Below are 21,262 nucleotides of genomic sequence, written 5' to 3'. Positions count from 1 at the left end.
TAGACTGCTCAAATTGGATTATTCTTCTTTCCAGAGGTAGGCCTGTATTACTTTCCTCTTAGCAAGGCCTTCACTGTGTCCCACAGATTTTGCAGTGTTGAATTATTGTTGTCATTTGTCTCCATATATTGCTTGATCTCTGTTTTTATTTGGTCATTGATCCATTGATTATTTAGGAGAATGTTGTGAAGCCTCCATGTGTTTGTGGGATTTTTCATTTTCTTTGTGTAATTTATTTCTAGTTTCATACCTTTGTGGTCTAAGAAACTGGTTGGTACAATTTAAATCTTTTTTAATTTACTGAGGCTCTTTTTGTGGCCTAGTATATGATCTATTTTGAAAATGTTCCACGTGCACTTAAGAATGTGTTTTCTGCTTTTTGGGTGCAGAGTTCTGTAGATGTCTGTTAGGTCCATCTGTTCTAATGTGTTGTTTAGTACCTCTGTGTCCTTACTTATTTTCTGTCTGGTTGATCTGTCCTTCAGAGTGAGTGGAGTGTTGAAGTCTCCTAGAATTATTGCATTGCATTCTATTTTCCCTTTTAATTCTGTTAGTATTTCTTTTACATATGTAGGTGCTCCTGTGTTGGGAGCACAGATACTTATAATGGTTATATCTTCTTGTTGGATTGACCCCTTTATCATTATGTAATGTCCTTCTTTGTCTCTTGTGACTTTGTTTTAAAGTCCATTTTGTCTGATACAAGTATTGCAAATCCCCCTTTTTTCTATTAGTTGCATGAAGTATCTTTTTCCATCCCTTCACTTTTTGTCTGTGTATGTCTTTGCGTTTAAAGTGAGTCTCATAGGCAGCATATAGATGGGTCTTGTTTTTTTATCCATTCAGTGACTCTATGTCTTTTGATTGGTGCATTCAGTCCATTTACATTTAGGGTGATTATCGATAGGTATGTACTTATTGCCATTGCAGACTTTGGATGCGTGGTTTCCAAAGGTTCATGGTTAACTTCCTTACTATCTATGAGTCTAACTTAACTCACTTAATATGCTGTTACAAACACAACCTAAAGGTTCTTTCCTTTTTCTCCTCCTTTTCCTTCCTCCTCCATTCTTTATATATTAGGTATCATATTCTGTACTCTTTGTCTATCCCTTGATTGACTTTGGGGATAGTTAATTTAATTTTGCATTTGCTTAGTAATTAGCTGTTCTACTTTCTTTACTGTGGTTTTATTACCTCTGGTGACAGCTATTAAACCTTAGGAACACTTCCATCTATAACGGTCCCTCCAAAATACACTGTAGAGATGGTTTGTAGGAGGTAAATTCTCTCAGCTTTTGCTTATCTGGAAATTGTTTAATTCCTCCTTCAAATTTAAATGATAATCTTGCCTGATAAAGTAATGTTGGTTCGAGGCCCTTCTGCTTCACTGCATTAAATACATCATGCCTCTCCCTTCTGGCCTGCAAGGTTTCTGCTGAATAGTCTGATGTTAGCCTGACAGGCTTTCCTTTGCATGTGATCTTATTTCTTTCTCTGGCTGCTTTTCATAGTCTGTTCTTATCCTTGATCTTTTCCATTTTAATTACTATATGTCTTGGTATTGTCTTCCTTGGGTCCCTTGTGTTGGGAGATCTGTGGATCTCCATGGCCTGAGAGACTATATCCTTCCCCAGATTGGGGAAGTTTTCAGCAACTACCTCCTCAAAGACACTTCCTATCCCTTTCTTTCTCTTTTCTTCTGGTACCCCACCCCTTTAATGCAAATACTGTTCCATCTGGATTGGTCACACAGTTCTCTCAATATTCTTTCATTCTTAGAGATCCTTTTTCCTCTCTGTCCCTCAGCTTCTTTGTATTCCTCTTCTCTAGTTTCTATTTCATTTATTTTTTCCTCTGCCATATCCAATCTGCTTTTAATACCTCCATTGTGCTCTTCAATGATTGGATCCCCAACCGGAATTCATTCCTCAGTTCTTGAATATCTTTCTGTACCTCCATGAGCATGTTAATGATTTTTATTTTGAACTCCCTTTCAGGAAGAGTCATGAGGTTGATGTCATTTAAATCTTTCTCACGGGTTATATTAATTTTACTCTGAACCAAGTTCCTTTGGCATTTCATATTTGTATATGGTGCCCTCTAGTGCCCAGAAGCTCTACTCTCCGGAGCTGCTCAGCCCCTGAAGCAATGTCGGGGGTCGCACGGGAGTGGTATTGGTGCCTGGAGGAGGAAAGAGCTGTTTCCTGCTTCCTGGCTGCTATGCCTGTCTCCACTGCATGAACCAGTGGGCCGAGCACACAGGTATAAGCCTCTATGCTTTGCATTTGTAGTTGCTGTAGACAGGTCTTCCTTCTGGCTGGCCTAATGCCAGGGTAGGGTTTGCCGGTTTGTGAACCAGTGGGGCTGGCCAGGAGAAAGGCACAGTAGGCTGCCTATCACGGAGGGGGTCCTTGGAGCTGTGTAGCCAGCCAGGGAGCTGGAGCACCTGAAGATCGTGAAAGCTCCAGCCTGCTAGGCAGAGTGCACCCGGACAATTTTGTCTACCTGTCCTTTCTCTTGAGTAGTAAGCTCTGTGCAATCCTTGCCCCTTTAGCAGCCCTCTTGCTAAGGGCTTCCTTGTTAGAAAGTCTCTCACACTGCCTACCTTTCTTTTGTCCCAGAGCAGCTGGATATCGATCCCTGCTTTCCACAAGTGGCTGGTATCTCAGTCTCTCCAGGAATTCTGCCTGTCTTAGCTTTCCAATCCCCTAATCACGAGAGTATCATGAAAGCACCATGAAATGTAGGTTTGTGCCCCCAGAGCAGATCTCCGGGGTTAGGTATTTAGCAGTCTCAGGTTTCCACTCCCTCCCTGCTCTGTTTCTCTTCCTCCCACGAGTGAGCTGGGGTGGGGGAAGGGCTTGGGTCCCACTGGGCCATGGCTTTGGTACGTTACCCTGTTCTGTGAGGTCTGCTCTTTTCTCCAGGTATATGCAGTCTGGTGCAGTCCTCTTTCCTGTTGCTCTTTTAGGATTAGTTGTATTAATTATATTTTCATATTATATGTGGTTTTAGGAGGAAGCCTATGTCTCACCTCTCACGCCACCATCTTTAATCCTTCTACACATGCACTTTTATATTGAAGGAAATACAAGTAACCAGAAAGAGTTCTTTACACCTGAAAGCAGTACCATTTTCTGTACTGCCTTTTCAGTAACAAAAATAAGATCACTGCTTCATAAAGACTGAAATGTGTCATCTGACCACATCATTAAGCTCTCAACTAAACATTCTCAAAAATAAACATTCTAAAATGATTTAGAAAAGCCATGGTTTACAGTAAAGATGGCTAGCATCCAAAAGACAAACAACAACAAATGTTGGCGAAGTTGTGGAGAAAGGGGAACCCTCCTACACTGCTGGTGGGAATGTAGATTAGTTCAACCATTGTGGGAAGCAGTATGGAGGTTCCTCAAAAAGCTCAAAATAGAAATACCATTTAACCCAGGAATTCCACTTTTAGGAATTTACCCTAAAAAAGCAGCAGCCCAGTTTGAAAAAGACAGATGCACCCCTATGTTTATCACAGCAGTATTTACAATAGCCAAGAAATGGAAGCAACCTAAGTGTTCATCAGTAGATGAATGGATAAAGAAGATGTGGTACATATACACAATGGAATATTATTCAGCCATAAGAAGAAAACAAATCCTACCATTTGCAACAACATGGATGGAGCTAGAGGGTATTATGCTCAGTGAAATAAGCCAGGCGGAGAAAGACAAATACCAAATGATTTCACTCATATGTGGAGTATAAGAACAAAGAAAAACTGAAGGAACAAAATAGCAGCAGAATCACAGAACCCAAGAATGGACTAACAGTTACCAAAGGGAAAGGAACTGGGGAGAATGGGAGGTAAGGGAGGGATAAGGGTGGGGAAAAAGAAAGGGGGTATTACGATTAGCATGTATAATGTGGGGGGGGGTGCATGGGGAGGGCTGTGCAACACAGAGAAGACAAGAAGTGATTCTACAACATCTTACTATGCTGATGGACAGTGACTATAATGGGTTTTGTGGGGGGACTTGGTGAAGGGGGGACCCTAGTAAACATAATGTTCTTCATGTAATTGTAGATTAATGATAACAAAATAATTTTTAAAAAGCCATGGTTTAGAATTTTCAGCATTTCCTCTCAATGCCCTTTTTGCTTTGTAAGTTGAGTGACTTACATGCTATAATTTAGTAAAAAGAACAAAGGACAGGTCTTTTTATATTTGTTGAAAAAAAGGATGAATGCCAGGTCTAATACTGAAATGTGAAGGGTAAAAATAAACATCCCAAAAGCAGTACATTAATTATCATATCACCAATCTCTAGATTTTAATTTTTGTTTCCCTTTACATAATTTTCATTTAATATTTTTTTCATTTTTTTAAGTGATATTTTAGAATAACTAAACTTGGTATTATCTCTCGACTATTCTTAATACATGTGGGTAACAGACAAACATATTTAAAACATTTTTAAGTTAACAATCTATTTTATTGTTGTTTTTATTGTTTAAATGTTTAAACTAAATTTACCATAATTATATTAGTAAGACAGCCCCTTGAAGAACAGTGCCTTGCTAAATCTTCCAACAGTAATGAATCTGCAATGATTAGGCAAAGATAACTGTTTATTAAAGCATAAATTACATGTTTACCTGCTGATGCTAAGATGGTACAGTGCAAAGCATGTTTTAAGGCCTCTAGTCTTTCACTTTCGTGCACTATTGTCTTATAAGACAGCTCATTGTACCTTTGTGCAGCTTCAATGAATTTTCTTCTATAATCAAGAACACGTGCATAGCATACCTATAGAGAAAAAAATGTTTCAACTGGGGGAAAAACTAAAAAGCAGTAACAAAAAATAAAAAAGAATTTCTAATGTATTAATAGCATTTATCAAATATTCTGCAGCTTCATTCCAAATCAGCTCATCTTACCTTATAATGTATCTGTAATTGTTCATTGGTAGATTCATTCTGAAGCAATGATGCTCGATTTATGTAAGCTTCTGCCTGGACTGGATCATCATCCTCCAGATAGAGCCTAGCAATCTTCAAGTAAGTCTCCAGCTTATAATCTACATTGTATTGTCTAGGATATAACAGAAAAACACATAATGACTATATATTCTATCAAGATAATTTATAAGAGTGGTAGGAAATGAGGCTTTTTTCCTCATATATATATCTTCTGTTAATATAAGGGAATCAAACTTTTCACCGCATTATATTATAAGCAAGCTAAAAAAAATTTCCAAAATAAATTCTATTGAATTTTTATCATTTTTATCATCACTGGTCACATTGTATTTAACTTCCTTCAATCCTCAAATAGTCTCACAAATCAAAGGTCTTAAAAGAAAAAAATGCCCAATTTAGGGCTAATATCATATATTACTATTGGGATTATAAATGACCACAACAATCCTGGAAAACAATTTGGTAATAGCTCTCCTACCACCCTTGAAATCCTTTAAAATACATATAATCTTTACTCACTATTTCTTACCTCCAGAAAATAAGTCCTAACAAATAATCAGGGATGTGCACACATATGCATATACAAGGAATATTTATTTGCAAAATTATTCATAAATATCTACGATAGGAAACATTGGAAATTACCTACTGTGGTGTTTATGGTAATCAATTAAATTGTGGTACATAAAGAAGGTAGAATAATATAGTTATTATTATCATTACTTTGTGAAAACAGTCATCATATATTTTTGCTAAGTGAGAAAACTAAGCAAAATGGTATGTAAAGCACCATTAAAAGTTATTTCCATACATTATAGCAAGATAGTAACAGCAATTATCTGCGGATGGTGAAATTACAGGTGGTTTGCATTTTCTTCTTCATCCCAGTGGTCACATCTTATGCAAGAAATACACAACTGAAGACCTCACATAATTCAAAACTCACATAATTCAAGGTGAATCCTCACAGAAAAATTTGCCTTTTCTATTGGCAGTGGAAGTGGTGCCACCACGTGGCAAGAATAGAGTTTACAATTCACTTGGCCCAGCTCTGAACCTAATTCTTTACTTTGTACATTTTTTTATACTATTTCAGTTTTTTTCCAGTCATATATTAATATTTGTACCACTATTTCCATTCACAACTCAAATTTTCACAAGCTGCTATCTATAAACAGGACTATACTTTTTTGAATTTTTCAATTTTATGCCAAGTGTATCTAACTCTACTACTCAGAATTATTTTTTAAAGAAAAACATTTTCAATCATTTTTCCAGATTCTACTTATTATTTTTACTTTAAGTTAACATGTTTAGAAACCACTAAATTTTCTGTTCTTTGGTATTTTCACAGATATAAATAATGCCACAGGGCCCTTAAAATGGTAATTACCACCCAGCCTTTTCAAACTAGAAAAAAAAAAAATGAATTAACAGGAGGTCCTGGAAAACAAAACATCTACATATAAAGGTTTTTTTATAAACTGGCTGCTTCTTCAAGAAGCATCACTGCCTGACAATTCCATAAATAATGCACAAAAGGCAAGATGCCTGAGGTAGTGCCTGCCTTATCATCACAAATATTAATAAAGTCAAAAAAAGAATCCCTCATTCACCTGGTAAAAAGGTAGAGAAACAGCTGAAATATTTTTAATCCTGTTCACAACTGTTTTTTTTTATTAAGGTATTATTGATATACATTCTTATGAAGGTTTCACATGAAAAACAATGCGGTTACTACATTCACCCATATTATCGGGTCCCCCCCATACCCCACTGTAGCCACTGTCCATCAGTGTAGTAAGATGCCACAGTAACTATTTGCCTTCTCTGGGCTACACTGTCTTCCCCATGATCCCCCCCACACCATGTGTGCCAATCTTAATACCCCTCAATCCCTTTATCCCTCCCTCCCCTCCCTCCCACCCCCACTCCTCCCCTTTGGTAACTGCTAGTCCCTTCTTGTAGTCTGTGATTCTATAGCTGTTATGTTCCTTCAGTTTTGCTTTGTTGTTATACTCCACAAATGAGGGAAATCATCACAACCGGTATTTTTATACCTTCCAATTGAAAGGGGAAGTGTGTTTAAAAATATAACCAAGAATCACACACCTTTCATCCTTCCTGTGTAATATACTTTGGAGGAAGGTTTTATAAAGAACTATAAATGTTCTTAAAAAAATAAATATCAAAAGGAAGTAAGATTGGTTGAATAAGAGTTACAAACTATCATCTTAATTTCTTCTATTGTTTTTCCACCTCATGTTCTCTAGTATCCCAAACTCAACAATCCATGGAACGCATGGTGCCGTCCAAACCACATATCCTGTTACACTGTCACCACCTTTTCCCCCTTCATGGCCTTCCTTCCCATCCTTGCACAGCTTAATTTCATGGGCAATCATTATAATCACTGAAATCATCCCTCTGTCCCTCTCTTGCTGTCAAACTTGTTGAGTAAATTCATAACTCTGGTTAAACCTAACAGTTTGATCACTCCTTTCCTATACCCATGAAGCAAAACTGTAATGGAGAAAAACACCCCACCAATCTGAATGGTCTCATTTTAATCACTACAACCTTCAAACAGACCCTTAATGTGGCCAAGTATACTATACATTCCTAGTCCATTCACTGTCTAACTATCCTAGAGGATTTTTTCTCACTTTCTTGTCTCTTCTCAACCTCACAATTTCCACTCCCAGCCACACTTGCGGATTATGACTAATTCTGACTTCACTAAGAATACTGACACAATCAGTAAGTACTTGAACAAAGTCCACCACCACGCCATTAATAACTGGGCCAATATACCTGGTTGTTATTGTAGATTACTGGGGGCTCTTCTGCCCACCAGGGAACATGTGGAAGTATCTGTACACATTTTTGATTGTCACAACTAAGGGTGGTACTATTGGTATCTAGTGAATTGGGGCTGGGATGCTGCTAAACATCTTGCGATACACAGGACAGTGCACCCCCACAACAAAATCAGCCCATCTGAATGCTAGTAGTGCCAAGGTTGAGAGATTCTATCACAGATGAACAGTCTCTGCTATCTACAGCCTATCTCTCCAGTACATTCTTCCCCTCTTGTCTACTCCTGTTAGAATCCTCTCCCCTATACTACTACATGAAGTTTTTGCTTTTGCACTTGATCATAAAAGAAAAAAAATCTCTTAACCTAGCTTCTGCTACTTCTACTTATTTCTCTGCTCCCTTTTGTGAAAACTTCTCCCAAAAGTTGCCCATACTTACTATCTCCAATTCTTCTCTTCCCACATTCTGTCTTATACCACTCCAATCAGGCTTTCATTCTAATCATCTCACCAAAATGGCTTTTGCCAAGGTCTCGAGTGACCACCACATTACTAACTCCAGTGGCTAACCCTCACTCCATCTTCCTTGAGCTATCAACACCACATCTGATCACTCACTCCTTCTTAATACATTTTCCTCATTTGGCTTCTAGGTCACCACACTCTTACGTTCTTCTGGTTTTCTTCTTACCGCAATCCTTCTCCCTTGCTGTATCTTTCTCCTGCCCATCACCTCTTAAAGTTGGAGTGCTCCAGACCTCAGCACTCAGTCTTCTTCTTTATCCATACTCCCTCCCTTGGAAATGTCTATCTCTAGCCCAGACCTCTCCTAAACTGCAGACTAATATATTCACCCTACTATATATTTCCTTTTAGTTATCACATGTCCAAAGTGGAACGCCTGATCTTCCCTCAAAACCTATGCTTCACGACTCAGTAGATAGCAACTCCATCTTTCCAGTTGTTCAGACCAAAACCAGGACTTATCTTGGCTCTGTTTCCCACTTCATATCCAATCTATCAGGAAATCTTTAGCTCTACTTCAAAAACATATCCAGAAGCCAACATTTCTCACTATCTCTATCTCATCTGCAGTAGTGAATAAGCTTCTTAATTAATGTCCCTACTTTTATCATTGCACGCCTACAGTTTATTCTCAACTCAGTAATCAGAAGGATTCTTTAAAACATGTCAAACCATGTCTGTACAAAATCCTCACTTCATTTAGAGAAAAGCCAAAGGCCTTACATGGCTTATAAGGCTCCATATAATCTGGCCCCCAGTACTCTGATATTACCCCCTATCTCTCTTCCCTTTGCTAACTCCACTCTACCCACACTGGTCTCCTTGCTCTTCTTTAAACTCTTCAAGCATGCTCCTACCTTGGGGCCTTTACACCAGCAACCTACTCCAAGAAGATCTACTGATACTCTTCCCCCAAGTAGCTCATAGCCACTTCCTTACCTCCTTCAAGTGTTTCACCACCCTACCACTCCAATCACACTATTTAATAATACAACCTGCGCCCCACTTTGTCCCTTTTCTTTTCTCCATAGTATTTATTACCTTCTAATACTACAAAAGTCACTTATTGTTTATTATGTTTACTACACTAGAATGTAAGGAAAAAAAGAGAAAAAGTATACATATCCTATATATATCTCCATCCAATATCTACTATTTACTATACTTTTGTCCTGTTTCCAAAGGAATTCCCACCAACACTTGGGCTGCATTTCTCCAGTCTTCTTCTTTCTCATATATGGATGCAAGATGCTGTCTTATGGAAGCAACCTGGAATAGTAGGTATACATGTCAAACTTTTTCAATTGACATTCATAATTAATTAAAATAAATAGATAACAATTTAATCTATTGTGACAATGCTCTCAATCAACATATTAAGCTGGCAAGTAAACACTACATGTTTATCTAGACCACCCAAATTTTGTGAATTTCATATTCATAAAATATCAAAATAGTCAATTAATACTTTTCTACAATGTGGATTATGGCAATAATCAAGTTTAAATATTAAGTTTTTCTTTTATATTACTGCATATATAATGCTGGAGTTTTTCTATATTTTCAATATTAACAATTTAACTGATTTTTAAAAACTGTCTAAAGAGTAATATTTGGTTCATAAAATTTAATTGTTATGTATGAGCAAATATCACCTGGAATTACAATGTCCTAATATATATTTGATTTTACATGGTAAAATGCTGTTTGGCACATTATTTTGCTAAAAATTAAGTTGAATGATTATCTCCTTCAAAAATTTAATAATATCTTTCAAAATAATTGCTGCTATTTTAAATTTAAAATTCAGTGCTCTAGATTTTTACCTGCTCCTCGAATGAAATGACTCTAGGCTGGATCTTTTCCAAGGTGAAATGATATATTTCTTTGGCTGTACTATCAGGCAGGTTAGGGAGATGTGTACAGAAATCAGTTAGCAACTGTCGAGAGATCACAAGGCTGACATTCTCATTTACCACTTGTTAAAAAAAGAAAAGATAAGAAAACATGAGTAATTTATACATTTTCATTAAGCAATAAATAATCTTTACCTAAAATTAATACTAAAAACAATATATATTAGTGCAACCTGTGATACATTACTCAGGGAGGGATTTCCACACCCCAATCATCATATGTTACAGAATCAGTTTTCCTTATGCTGAATTGATTACATAATGACTACACCAAAACAGTAAAAATATCACTTTTCTAAGAAACAGAAATGGCTGGAAAAGTTTTGTTAACACTTCAGAATATTATATTGTTCCTTTCTCTTTATTTTTCTAGAAAATAAAAGCACAGAAACACATATTTTTATTTATGTATTTCTATCCAACCTAGCTACATAAAAGGAGTTAAAGAAGAAACAGTGAAATAATTTTCATGAAATTTAAATAAACTAAGTAGTGACAGTTACTGCCACTTGTTACTTTCCCAATAAAAACAACAAAGAACAAGTTAGGTTGGCACTAGATATACGGACATATTTTATGATATTACTTAAATATTTATGAGGTATCTCATGTGATTAAGAATGAAAGCTCTGGAGGATGGGATTAAAGATGGCGGAGTGAGAGGAGAGACAGAGGCTTCCTCCTAAAACTGGATACAATTAGAAAATTTAATTGGTGTAACTAATCCTGAGAGAGCAACAGGAAAGAGGGCAGCGTCAGACTGCACACACCCGGAGAAAAGAGCAGACCTCACTTAACGGGGTAACGAACCAGAGCTGTGGCTCCACAGACCCGAGCCCTTCCCCACCCCAGCTCACCGGCGGAAAGAAGAGAAACGGAGCAGGAAGGGAGTGGAAGGCTTGGGACTGCTGAATACCTAGCTCTGGAGATCTGCTCTGGGAGCACAAACCTACATTTCATGGTGCTTTCATGAGACTCGCATGACTACCGGGTTGGAAAGTGAATACAGGCAGAGTTCCTGGGGAGACTGGGATTCCGGCTGCTTGAGAAAAGCAGGGATCCATATCCGGCTGCTCTGGGACAAAAACATACCTGTGTGACCTGCCCACTGGCTCAGGCAGTGGAGACAGGCACAGCAGCCCAGAGGTGGGGAACAGCTCTTTCCTCCCCCAGGCACCAGTACCGCTCCCCGGCCAACCCTGACATTGCTTCAGGGGCTGAGCAGCTCCAGAATAGAGCTTCTGGACACTAGAGGGCGCCATATACAAACATGAAACGCCAAAGGAACCTTGTCCAGAGTAAAATTATTAATACAACTCCTGAGAAAGATTTAAATGATATGGACCTTGTGACTCTTCCTGAAAGGGAGTTCAAAATAAAAATCATCAACATTCTAATGGAGGTACGGAAAGACATCCAAGAACTCAGGAATGAATTCAGGTAAAAGATTCAATCGTTGAAGAGCACGATGGAGGGTATTAAAAGCAGGTTGGATACAGTGGAGGAGACAATAAATGAAATAGAAACTAGAGAAGAGGAATACAAAGAAGCTGAGGCACAGAGAGAAAAAAGGATCTCTAACAATGAAAGAATATTGAGTGAAATGTGTGACCAATCCAAGCGGAACAATATTTGCATTATAGGGATACCAGAAGAAGAAGAGAGAGAGAGAAAGGGATAGAAAGTGTCTTTGAGGAGGTAGTTGCTGAAAACTTCCCCAATCTGGGGAAGGAGATAGTCTCTCAGGCCACGGAGATCCACAGATCTCCCAACACAAGGGACCCAAGGAAGACCACACCAAGACACATAGTAATTAAAATGGGAAAGATCAAGGATAACTTAATAAATGATTCATATAAAAGTAGACGATTAAAGTTCTCCAAGGAAAGTTTAAAAAAAAAAAGAGAGACTGTTAAAAGCAGCCAGAGTCAGAAAAAATCACATACAAAAGAAAGCCCATCAGGCTTACATCAGACATCTCAGCAGAAACCTTACAGGCCAGAAGGGAGTGGCATGATGTATTAAATGCCATGAAGCAGAAGGGCCTGGAACCAAGATTACTTTATCCAGCAAGATTATCATTTAAATTTGAAGGAGAGATTAAACAATTTCCAGATAAGCAAAAGCTGAGAGAGTTTACCTCCCACAAACCATCTCTGCAGTCTATTTTGGAGGGACTGCTATAGATGGAAGTGTTTCTAGGGTTGGATAGCTGTCACCAGAAGTAGTAAAACCACGGTAGGGAGGGTGGAGCAGCTGATTGCGAGGCAAATGCAAACTTAAATTGACTACCCCCAAAGTCAATCAAGGGATAGACAAAAAGTACAGAATTTGATACCTAACATATAAAGAATGAAGGAGGAAGAAAAAGGAGAAATAGAAAAGAACCTTTAGATTGCGTTTGTAACAGCATACTAAGTGAGCTTAGACTCTTAGATAGTAAAGAAAGTAACCTGGAACCTTTGGTAACCACAAATCTAAAGCCTGCAATGGCAATAAGTACATACCTATCGATACTCATCCTAAATGTAAATGGACTGAATGCACCAATCAAAAAACATAGAGTCACTGAATGGATAAAAAAACAAGACCCATCTATATGCTGCTTACAAGAGACTCACCTCAAACCCAAAGACATGCACAGACTAAAAGTCAAGGGATGGAAAAAGATATTTCATGCAAACAATAGGGAGAAAAAAGCAGGTGTTGCAGTACTAGTATCAGACAAAATAGACTTCAAAACAAAGAAAGTAACAAGAGATAAAGAAGGACATTACATAATGATAAAGGGCTCAGTCCAACAAGAGGATATAACCATTATAAATATATATGCACCCAACACAGGAGCACCAGCATATGTGGAACAAATATTAACAGAACTAAAGGAGGAAATAGAATGCAATGCATGCCTTTTAGGAGACTTCAACACACCATTCACTCCAAAGCAGATCCACCAGACAGAAAATAAGTAAGACACAGAGGCACTGAACAACACACTAGAACAGATGGACCTAAAAGACATCTATAGAACTCTACACCCAAAAGCAACAGGATACACATTCTTCTCAAGTGCACATGGAACATTCTCCAGAATAGACCACATACTAGGCCACAAAAAGAGCCTCAGTAAATTCCAAAAGATTGAAATCCTACCAACCAACTTTTCAGACCACAAAGGTATAAAACTAGAAATAAATTGTACCAAGAAAACCAAAAGTCTCACAAACACATGGAGGCTTAACAACACGCTTCTAAATAGTCAATGGATCAACGACCAAATTAAAATGGAGATCCAGCAATATATGGAAATAAATGACAACAACAACACTAAGCCCCAACTTCTGTGGGATGCAGCAAAAGCAGTCTTAAGAGGAAAGTATACAGCAATCCAGGCATATTTAAAGAAGGAAGAACAAACCCAAATGAATACTCTAAAGTCACAGTTATCGAAATTGGAAAAAGAAGAACAAATGAGGCCTAAAGTCAGCAGAAGGAGGGACATAATAAAGATCAGAGAAGAAATAAACAAAATTGAGAAGAATAAAACAATAGAAAAAAATCAATGAAACCAAGAGCTGGTTCTTTGAGAAAATAAACAAAATAGATAAGCCTCTAGCCAGACTTATTAAGAGAAAAAGAGAATCAACACACATCAACAGAATCAGAAACGAGAAAGGAAACATCACGATGGACCCTACAGAAACACAAAGAATTATTAGAGACTACCATGAACACCTATATGCTAAGAAGCTGGAAAACCTAGAAGAAATGGACAACTTCCTAGAAAAATACAACCTTCCAAGACTGACCAAGGAAGAAACACAAAATCTAAACAAACCAATTACCAGCAAAGAAATTGAAGCAGTAATCAAAAAAGTACCCAAGAAAAAAACCCCCGGGAAAGATGGATTTACCTCGGAATTTTATCAGACATACAGAGAAGATATAATACCCATTCTCCTTGAAGTTTTCCAAAAAATAGAAAAGGAGGGAATACTCCCAAACTCATTCTATGAAGCCAACATCACCCTAATACCAAAACCAGGCAAAGACCCCACCAAAAAAGAAAACTACAGACCAATATTCCTGATGAACGTAGATGCAAAAATACTCCATAAAATATTAGCAAACCAAATTCAAAAATATAGCAAAAGGACTATATAACACAACCAAGTGGGATTCATCCCAGGGATGCAAGGATGGTACAACATTCGAAAATCCATCAACATCATCCACCACATCAACAAAAAGAAAGACAAAAACCACATGATCATCTCCATAGATGCTGAAAAAGCATTCGACAAAATTCAACATCCATTCATTATAAAAACTCTCAGCAAAATGGGTATAGAGGGCAAGTACCTCAACATAATAAAGGCCGTATATGATAAACCCACAACCAACATCATACTGAACAGCGAGAAGCTGAAAGCTTTTCCTCTGAGATCGGTAACAAGACAGGGTTGCCCACTCTCCCCACTGTTATTTAACATAGTACTGGAGGTCCTAGCCACGGCAATTAGACAAAACAAAGAAATACAAGGAATCCAGATTGGTAAGGAAGAAGTCAAACTGTCATTGTTTGCAGATGACATGATATTGTACATAAAAAACCCTAAAAACTCCACTCCAAAACTACTAGAACTGATATCAGAATACAGCAAAGTTGCAGGAATCAAAATTAACACACAGAAATCTGTGGCTTTCCTATACACTAACAATGAACGAATAGAAAGAGAAATTAGGAAAACAATTCCATTCACAATTGCATCAAAAAAATAAAATACCTAGGAATAAACCTAACCAAAGAAGTGAAAGACCTATACCCTGAAAACTGTAAGACACTCTTAAGAGAAATTAAAGAGGAAACTAACAAATGGAAACTCATCCCATGCTCTTGGCTAGGAAGAATATAGTCAAAATAGCCATCCTGCCCAAAGCAATGTACAGATTCGATGCAACCCCTATCAAATTACCAACAACATTCTTCAACGAACTGGAAAAATTGTTCAAAAATTCATATGAAAACACTGAAGACCCCAAATAGCCAAAGCAATTCTGAGAAAAAAGAATAAAGTGGGGGGGGGGGGATCTCACTCCCCAACTTCAAGCTCTACTACAAAGCCATAGTAATCAAGACAATTTGGTACTGGCACAAGAACAGAGCCACAAACCAGTGGAACAGATTAGAGACTCCAGACATTAAACCAAACATATATGGTCAATTAATATTCGATAAAGGAGCCATGGACATACAATGGGGAAATGAAAGTCTCTTCAACAGATGGTGCTGGCAAAACTGGACAGCTACATGTAAGAGAATGAAACTGGATCACTGTCTAACCCCATACACAAAAGTAAATTCAAAATGGATCAAAGACCTGAATGTAAGTCATGAAACCATAAAACTCTTAGAAAAAAACATAAGGCAAAAATCTCTTGGACATAAACATGAGCAACTTCTTCATGAACATATCTCCCGGGCAAGGAAAAGAAAAGCAAAAATGAACAAGTGGGACTATATTAAGCTGAAAAGCTTCTGTACAGCAAAGGACACCATCAATAGAACAAAAAGGTACCCTACAGTATGGGAGAATATATTCGTAAATGACAGATCCGATAAAGGCTTGACATCCAAAATATATAAAGAGCTCACGCACCTCAACAAACAAAAAGCAAATAATCCAATTAGAAAATGGGCAGAGGAGCTGAATAGACAGTTCTCCAAAGAAGAAATTCAGATGGCCAACAGACCACATGAAAAGATGCTCCACATCGCTAGTTATCAGAGAAATGCAAATTAAAACCACAATGAGATATCACCTCACACCAGTAAGGATGGCCACCATCCAAAAGACAAACAACAAATGTTGGCGAGGTTGTGGAGAAAGGGGAACCCTCCTACACTGCTGGTGGGAATATAGATTAGTTCAACCATTGTGGAAAGCAGTATGGAGGTTCCTCAGAATGCTCAAAATAGACTTACCATTTGACTCAGGAATTCCACTTCTAGGAATTTACCCTAAGAATGCAGCACTCCAGTTTGAAAAAGACAAATGCACCCCTATGTTTATCACAGCAGTATTTACAATAGCCAAGAAATGGAAGCAACCTAAGTGTCCATCAGTAGATGAATGGATAAAGAAGATGTGGTACATATACACAATGGAATATTATTCAGCCATAAGAAGAAAACAAATCCTACCATTTGCAACAACATGGATGGAGCTAAAAGGTATTATGCTCAGTGAAATAAGCCAAGCGGAGAAAGACAAATACCAAATGATTTCACTCATCTGTGGAGTATAAGAACAAAGGAAAAACTGAAGGAACAAGACAGCAGCAGAATCACAGAACCCAAGAATGGACTAACAGTTACCAAAGGGAAAGAGACTGGGGAGAATGGGAGGGTGGGGATGGTTAAGGGCGAGGAAGAAGGAGGGGGGTATTATGATTAGCATGTATAATGTGTGTGGGGGCACGGGGAGGGCTGTACAACATGGAGAAGACAAGTAGTGATTCTACAACATCTTACTATGCTGATGGACAGTGACTGATGGGGTTTGTGGGGGGGACTTGTGGTAGAGCAGAGCCTAGTAAACATAATGTTCATCATGTAATTGTAGATTAATGATAACAAAAAAAAAGAAAAAAGAATGAAAGCTCTTGAGCCACACTACTTCCACCACTCTCTATTATATGACCTCAGACAAGAAACTTAACTTCTCTGTGCTTCTGTCTTCTCATCTGTAAAATGTGAATAAGGCTCGTGTGAAGCTTAAGTGCATACACTTTAAACAATATGACACATAGCACTCAACTCATGTTAGGTATTTTTTGTCACTACTATTGTATTGTAAAAGATGAATCACACTTATGAACCACTGCTTAGATAAATTATGACTGCTAAGTCCCACTGCTTAGATAAATTATGACTGATAAGTCTTAAGTCAGCAGTTACTGGGAAATAAATGACAGTTCATAACTATTCAGTTGATGGGAATAATTTTAACAGCAGACTGCTTTTCTTGGAAGTTCACTGGATTCAAAGTTTACAAAGTTTATAAAATCACTATTCTTTTGCTACTACAATGCAATGCTCTCAATAAAGTCCATTCCTAAAAGTTTTTCTGAAACCACTGCCAGTTTATCCCACATTGCAGGCACCAGTTTTTTGAGGCAGTAACTTACAGGTCTTGTAACTAATCAGTTTATGTTATATTAACTGGAATTCATTATTGGATAATACTGGATGTGACTGAGAAAAGTTTTGTTATAACTGCCATTAGGCACTTGTGTTAGAAGGAAATTACTACACAAACTAGTACTTCTTGGGGAAATATAAGTAAATAAGGACTATAAATCAGAAAACCCAGTTTCTAGTGTGGGCTCTGCCACTGATTTTTTTTACTTTATTTTTCTAGAAAGTAAAGACACAGAAATACATATTTATGTACTTAAATCCCACCTAGCTACATAAAAGGAGTTAAAGAACAGAAAAAATCATTTGAGACAAAAATCACTTAATCCTGAGGCTCATTTTATAATATATACCTATCCATACCTCTATTGTCTAGTTGCAGAGTTATTAAAAGGAGCCTGTATGATGGATAATGTCTATGAAAGCATACTACACACTGTAAAGCACTATCCAGTATTATGAATATTAACTTGGTATAAATTCCAGCCTGAATTATGACTACTTTTCAAGATAAATGGGTATATTTGAAGTCAGGGAGCTGGGTATAGTGTCTTGAAGGATGGAAATTTCTAGTTTCTCTTCAAAAGAAATGTTCTTAGCATTAATAACAGCTAACACATATATGTTTATATATTAACTTATGTAATGTCCCAACAATTCTATAGGGTAGGATTATATCCCCATTTTATAGACAAGGAAAAGGACACACAAAGGCATTAAATAATTTACCTAAGATCACACAGCTAATAAAATAACAGACCAGATTGAATCCAAACTATTCTCTTTATCATTAGGCTATATAGTCTTTCATTGGTTACTGTATCAATAAGTATACAAAACCTGAATTGAGAATGTAACTGAAGACAATTCATTGAAAAATAACTAAGTTGTGAATAGTTTGAATTATAGAATCAATCTCAATGAGTATTTAACTTGATTCAAATTATATTGATAATCTGATATAAAACAAAGTTTGAGAAAGCTTTAAAGTCCTAACTCAGTCAGTCATACAGAGCAAACACAGAATTCTCACTCCACTTACTTGCTTCCACAAACGCTTTCAAAGCTTCTAGTTGTTCTGCCCCAGATAACTGTATGGCTTTTTCCAGGATCTGACGATACCTAAAACAATATCAAATAAAAATGTCAGAGAACATTATATATTCTAATGTAAATTTGTTTATTCATTTCTACTTACCTTGGTTTCTTTCATAGTGTCTAGGTTTGCAGTTTTCTTTCTAATACACCACAGAGTTTTTTAAGTTTGCAATCTATCACAAACACTAAACCTGTAATTCTATGGTGCCACTTCTTCCAGTTTTCTATGATATATCACAGCTGTTTTAAAAGTTTCAAGCCTATCACAAGATAGGGTGAATCTGTAACTGTTATTAGATCAAAGGTGCACTTTTTCTTAAAGTTCTAGTTCTGAATTTAACCTAAAAAGTCTATTTCCTTTCAAATACCTTAAAAGATAAGCCACATTTCCTTCAGTTATGTATTCCACAGACACACAAGAACATCATTTGATGTGACCCAGAATCTGTTTCTCTTGCTAGGGTTACCAACAATAGGATAATGTTGACTAGGCAATGAAACCAAATATTAGAGACTGAATGAATGTATTCACGTACACAAAATAAACTCCACCATGCCAAATGTACTGATAGAACACCCTTTATACTGTCAATCAGTGCCTTTTTATTCTTTATTTGCATTCTACTCTAATAACTATTCTGCCTAATATTCATGACCAAATAAAACTCAAACCCGCACTCTAAAAAGGATGGGTAAATGTTAAAAACTGCAGCAATGACAATTATTAAACAATAGCAAGTTCCTTCCGAAAATGTAAACCCCATGAGGGAAAGGATATTTGTTTTATTGACTGCTATATATATTATTCATAGAAGGGTACATCATAAGTACTTGAATATTCAACAATATTGGTAACATTTTATTTCTTAAATTGATAGGTGGGTACTGTAAGTATTATACTATTATTTATCCCTTTTGTTTGTCTTAATCATAATATTTATTAAAAGCATTGGTTAATGCATTTTCCAAATCAAGTAGCATTGCAATTATTCAGAACATCATCCAGAATATAGTAAAAAAATAAAAATATATAAATAGGACCCAAACTCATTTAAATTTATTATTTGTATTATGTAGCACACACCCTCAAGCTACCATTCATTACTTACTGATTCTCAGCTCATATACTATTCTCACAACCTAGGTTATATGATTTCTCAAAAACACAATTAGTCTATCTCAGAAACACAATGAATCAAACTTTGTACAAAAGCAAGTATACTGACAGAAAACACAGCAAACTCCCACAAAAGAAGAGAAAAACTATTCTAAGACAGCAAGGAAATATTAAGCTTTAAAATAAAAATTGGTATTTTTAAAATTGCTACGTTTGAGGGGTAAAATTGAGCTCTCTGAAAATTTATTTACATGAATGATTTCATTCTCTCTTCATATACACATACAGATAATGTGTAATATTTTCCATATTCATACATTTACTTTATTGCCCTGGGCATGCTTTTAGTTAGTACATATAATAGTTTATTATTTCTTTTTTTGATTGGCTTGTTCTTCATATTCAATTAAATCAAGGCAAAGGCTAGGCCCTCTTACTCTTATTCCCATAGATTATTTTATACTAATAATATTACATTCAAATATGACACTGTCTTACTTGTAGAACTTTGCTGATTAACCCAAATTTTAACTCATAGTTTCATAACTTAACAATGAACTAATCTGTATTGGGGGCACATGCAAAAAAACCTTAAAAGTGGTAAAAGTTTTATATTAACCAAATTATACATCCTGCCAGGGCACTGAAAATTGCCTACTCAAACTCCCAACTTCCACAGATTAAAAAAGTAGGATGTAGAGTTCAGGCTAGATGCTGCCTTGCTCCTTCTTTAATATGTAAATTCTATTATCTAAGAACAGGAACCTACTTTTTAGCAGTACTAATATGCAATGATAAACCGATTTTGCATCAGGGATTCAAAAAAATAGCCATTTAATATAACCACATAAAATCATCCAAAAATGCTAATTGAGGACCTAGGCTTTTTAAGATGCTGTGAGAGATTTCAGGTATAATATTAAAAGACTTTTAAATAACCTTAGTCTCTGAAGATATGACATCTTTCACAGAAATAGAACAATCAATCATAAAATTTATATGGAGCCATAATTTATCTGGAAAAATAAATGTAAAAAGTTAAATAGTATCTGAAGTATTAAATTACAATAAAACATAACAAAAGTTAAAACCAAACAATATAAAACTGTTGGAACTAATAAATGAATTCAGTAAAGTTGCAGGATGCAATATACAAAAATCTGTTGTTTCTATACACTAACAACAAATGATTAGAAAGAGAAATTAAGAAAACATTCTATTTACAATTACATGAAAAAGAATAAAATACCCAGCAATAAATTTAACCAAGGAGGTGAAAGATCTGTACAATGAAAACTAAGATATTGATGAAAGGAAATTGAAGATGACACAAAAGATATTCCATGTTTATGGATCTGAAGAACTGATATTGCTAAAATGTCTGTACTACCTAAAGCAATCTACAGATTCAATGCAATCCCTATCAAGATTCCAATGGCATTTTCCACAGAAATAGAACAAGCATAAAATTTGCATGGAACCACATAAAAGACTCTAAATAGACCAAAGCAATGTGAAAAAAGAATAAAGCTGAACACACCACATTCTCAGATTTCAAACTATAATAAAGCTACAGCAATCAAAACAGTATGGTATTGGCATAAAAGCA

General features: G+C 36.5%; 1 protein-coding gene across 2 annotated transcripts in view; it reads right to left on the bottom strand.

Moving 5' to 3' along the window:
• COPS4 (COP9 signalosome subunit 4) overlaps positions 1–21,262 on the bottom strand; it is a 47,160-nt gene that overhangs the window by 18,554 nt on the left and 7,344 nt on the right. For both annotated transcript variants that reach the window (XM_036906378.2, XM_036906379.2), the window contains exons 2-6: positions 18,481–18,560; positions 10,148–10,299; positions 9,487–9,590; positions 4,936–5,089; positions 4,654–4,804 (exon numbers count right to left, since the gene is read on the bottom strand). In XM_036906378.2, coding sequence (XP_036762273.1) covers positions 4,654–4,804; positions 4,936–5,089; positions 9,487–9,590; positions 10,148–10,299; positions 18,481–18,560 — 641 coding nt within the window. The remainder of the gene's footprint in view (positions 1–4,653; positions 4,805–4,935; positions 5,090–9,486; positions 9,591–10,147; positions 10,300–18,480; positions 18,561–21,262) is intronic.

The sequence above is a fragment of the Manis pentadactyla genome, chromosome 5 (genome assembly GCF_030020395.1).
Source record: "Manis pentadactyla isolate mManPen7 chromosome 5, mManPen7.hap1, whole genome shotgun sequence".
NCBI classification, from domain to species: domain Eukaryota; kingdom Metazoa; phylum Chordata; class Mammalia; order Pholidota; family Manidae; genus Manis; species Manis pentadactyla.
The sequence above is the reverse complement of the archived record's forward strand: the minus strand, read 5'-3'. Positions and strand labels throughout refer to the sequence as shown.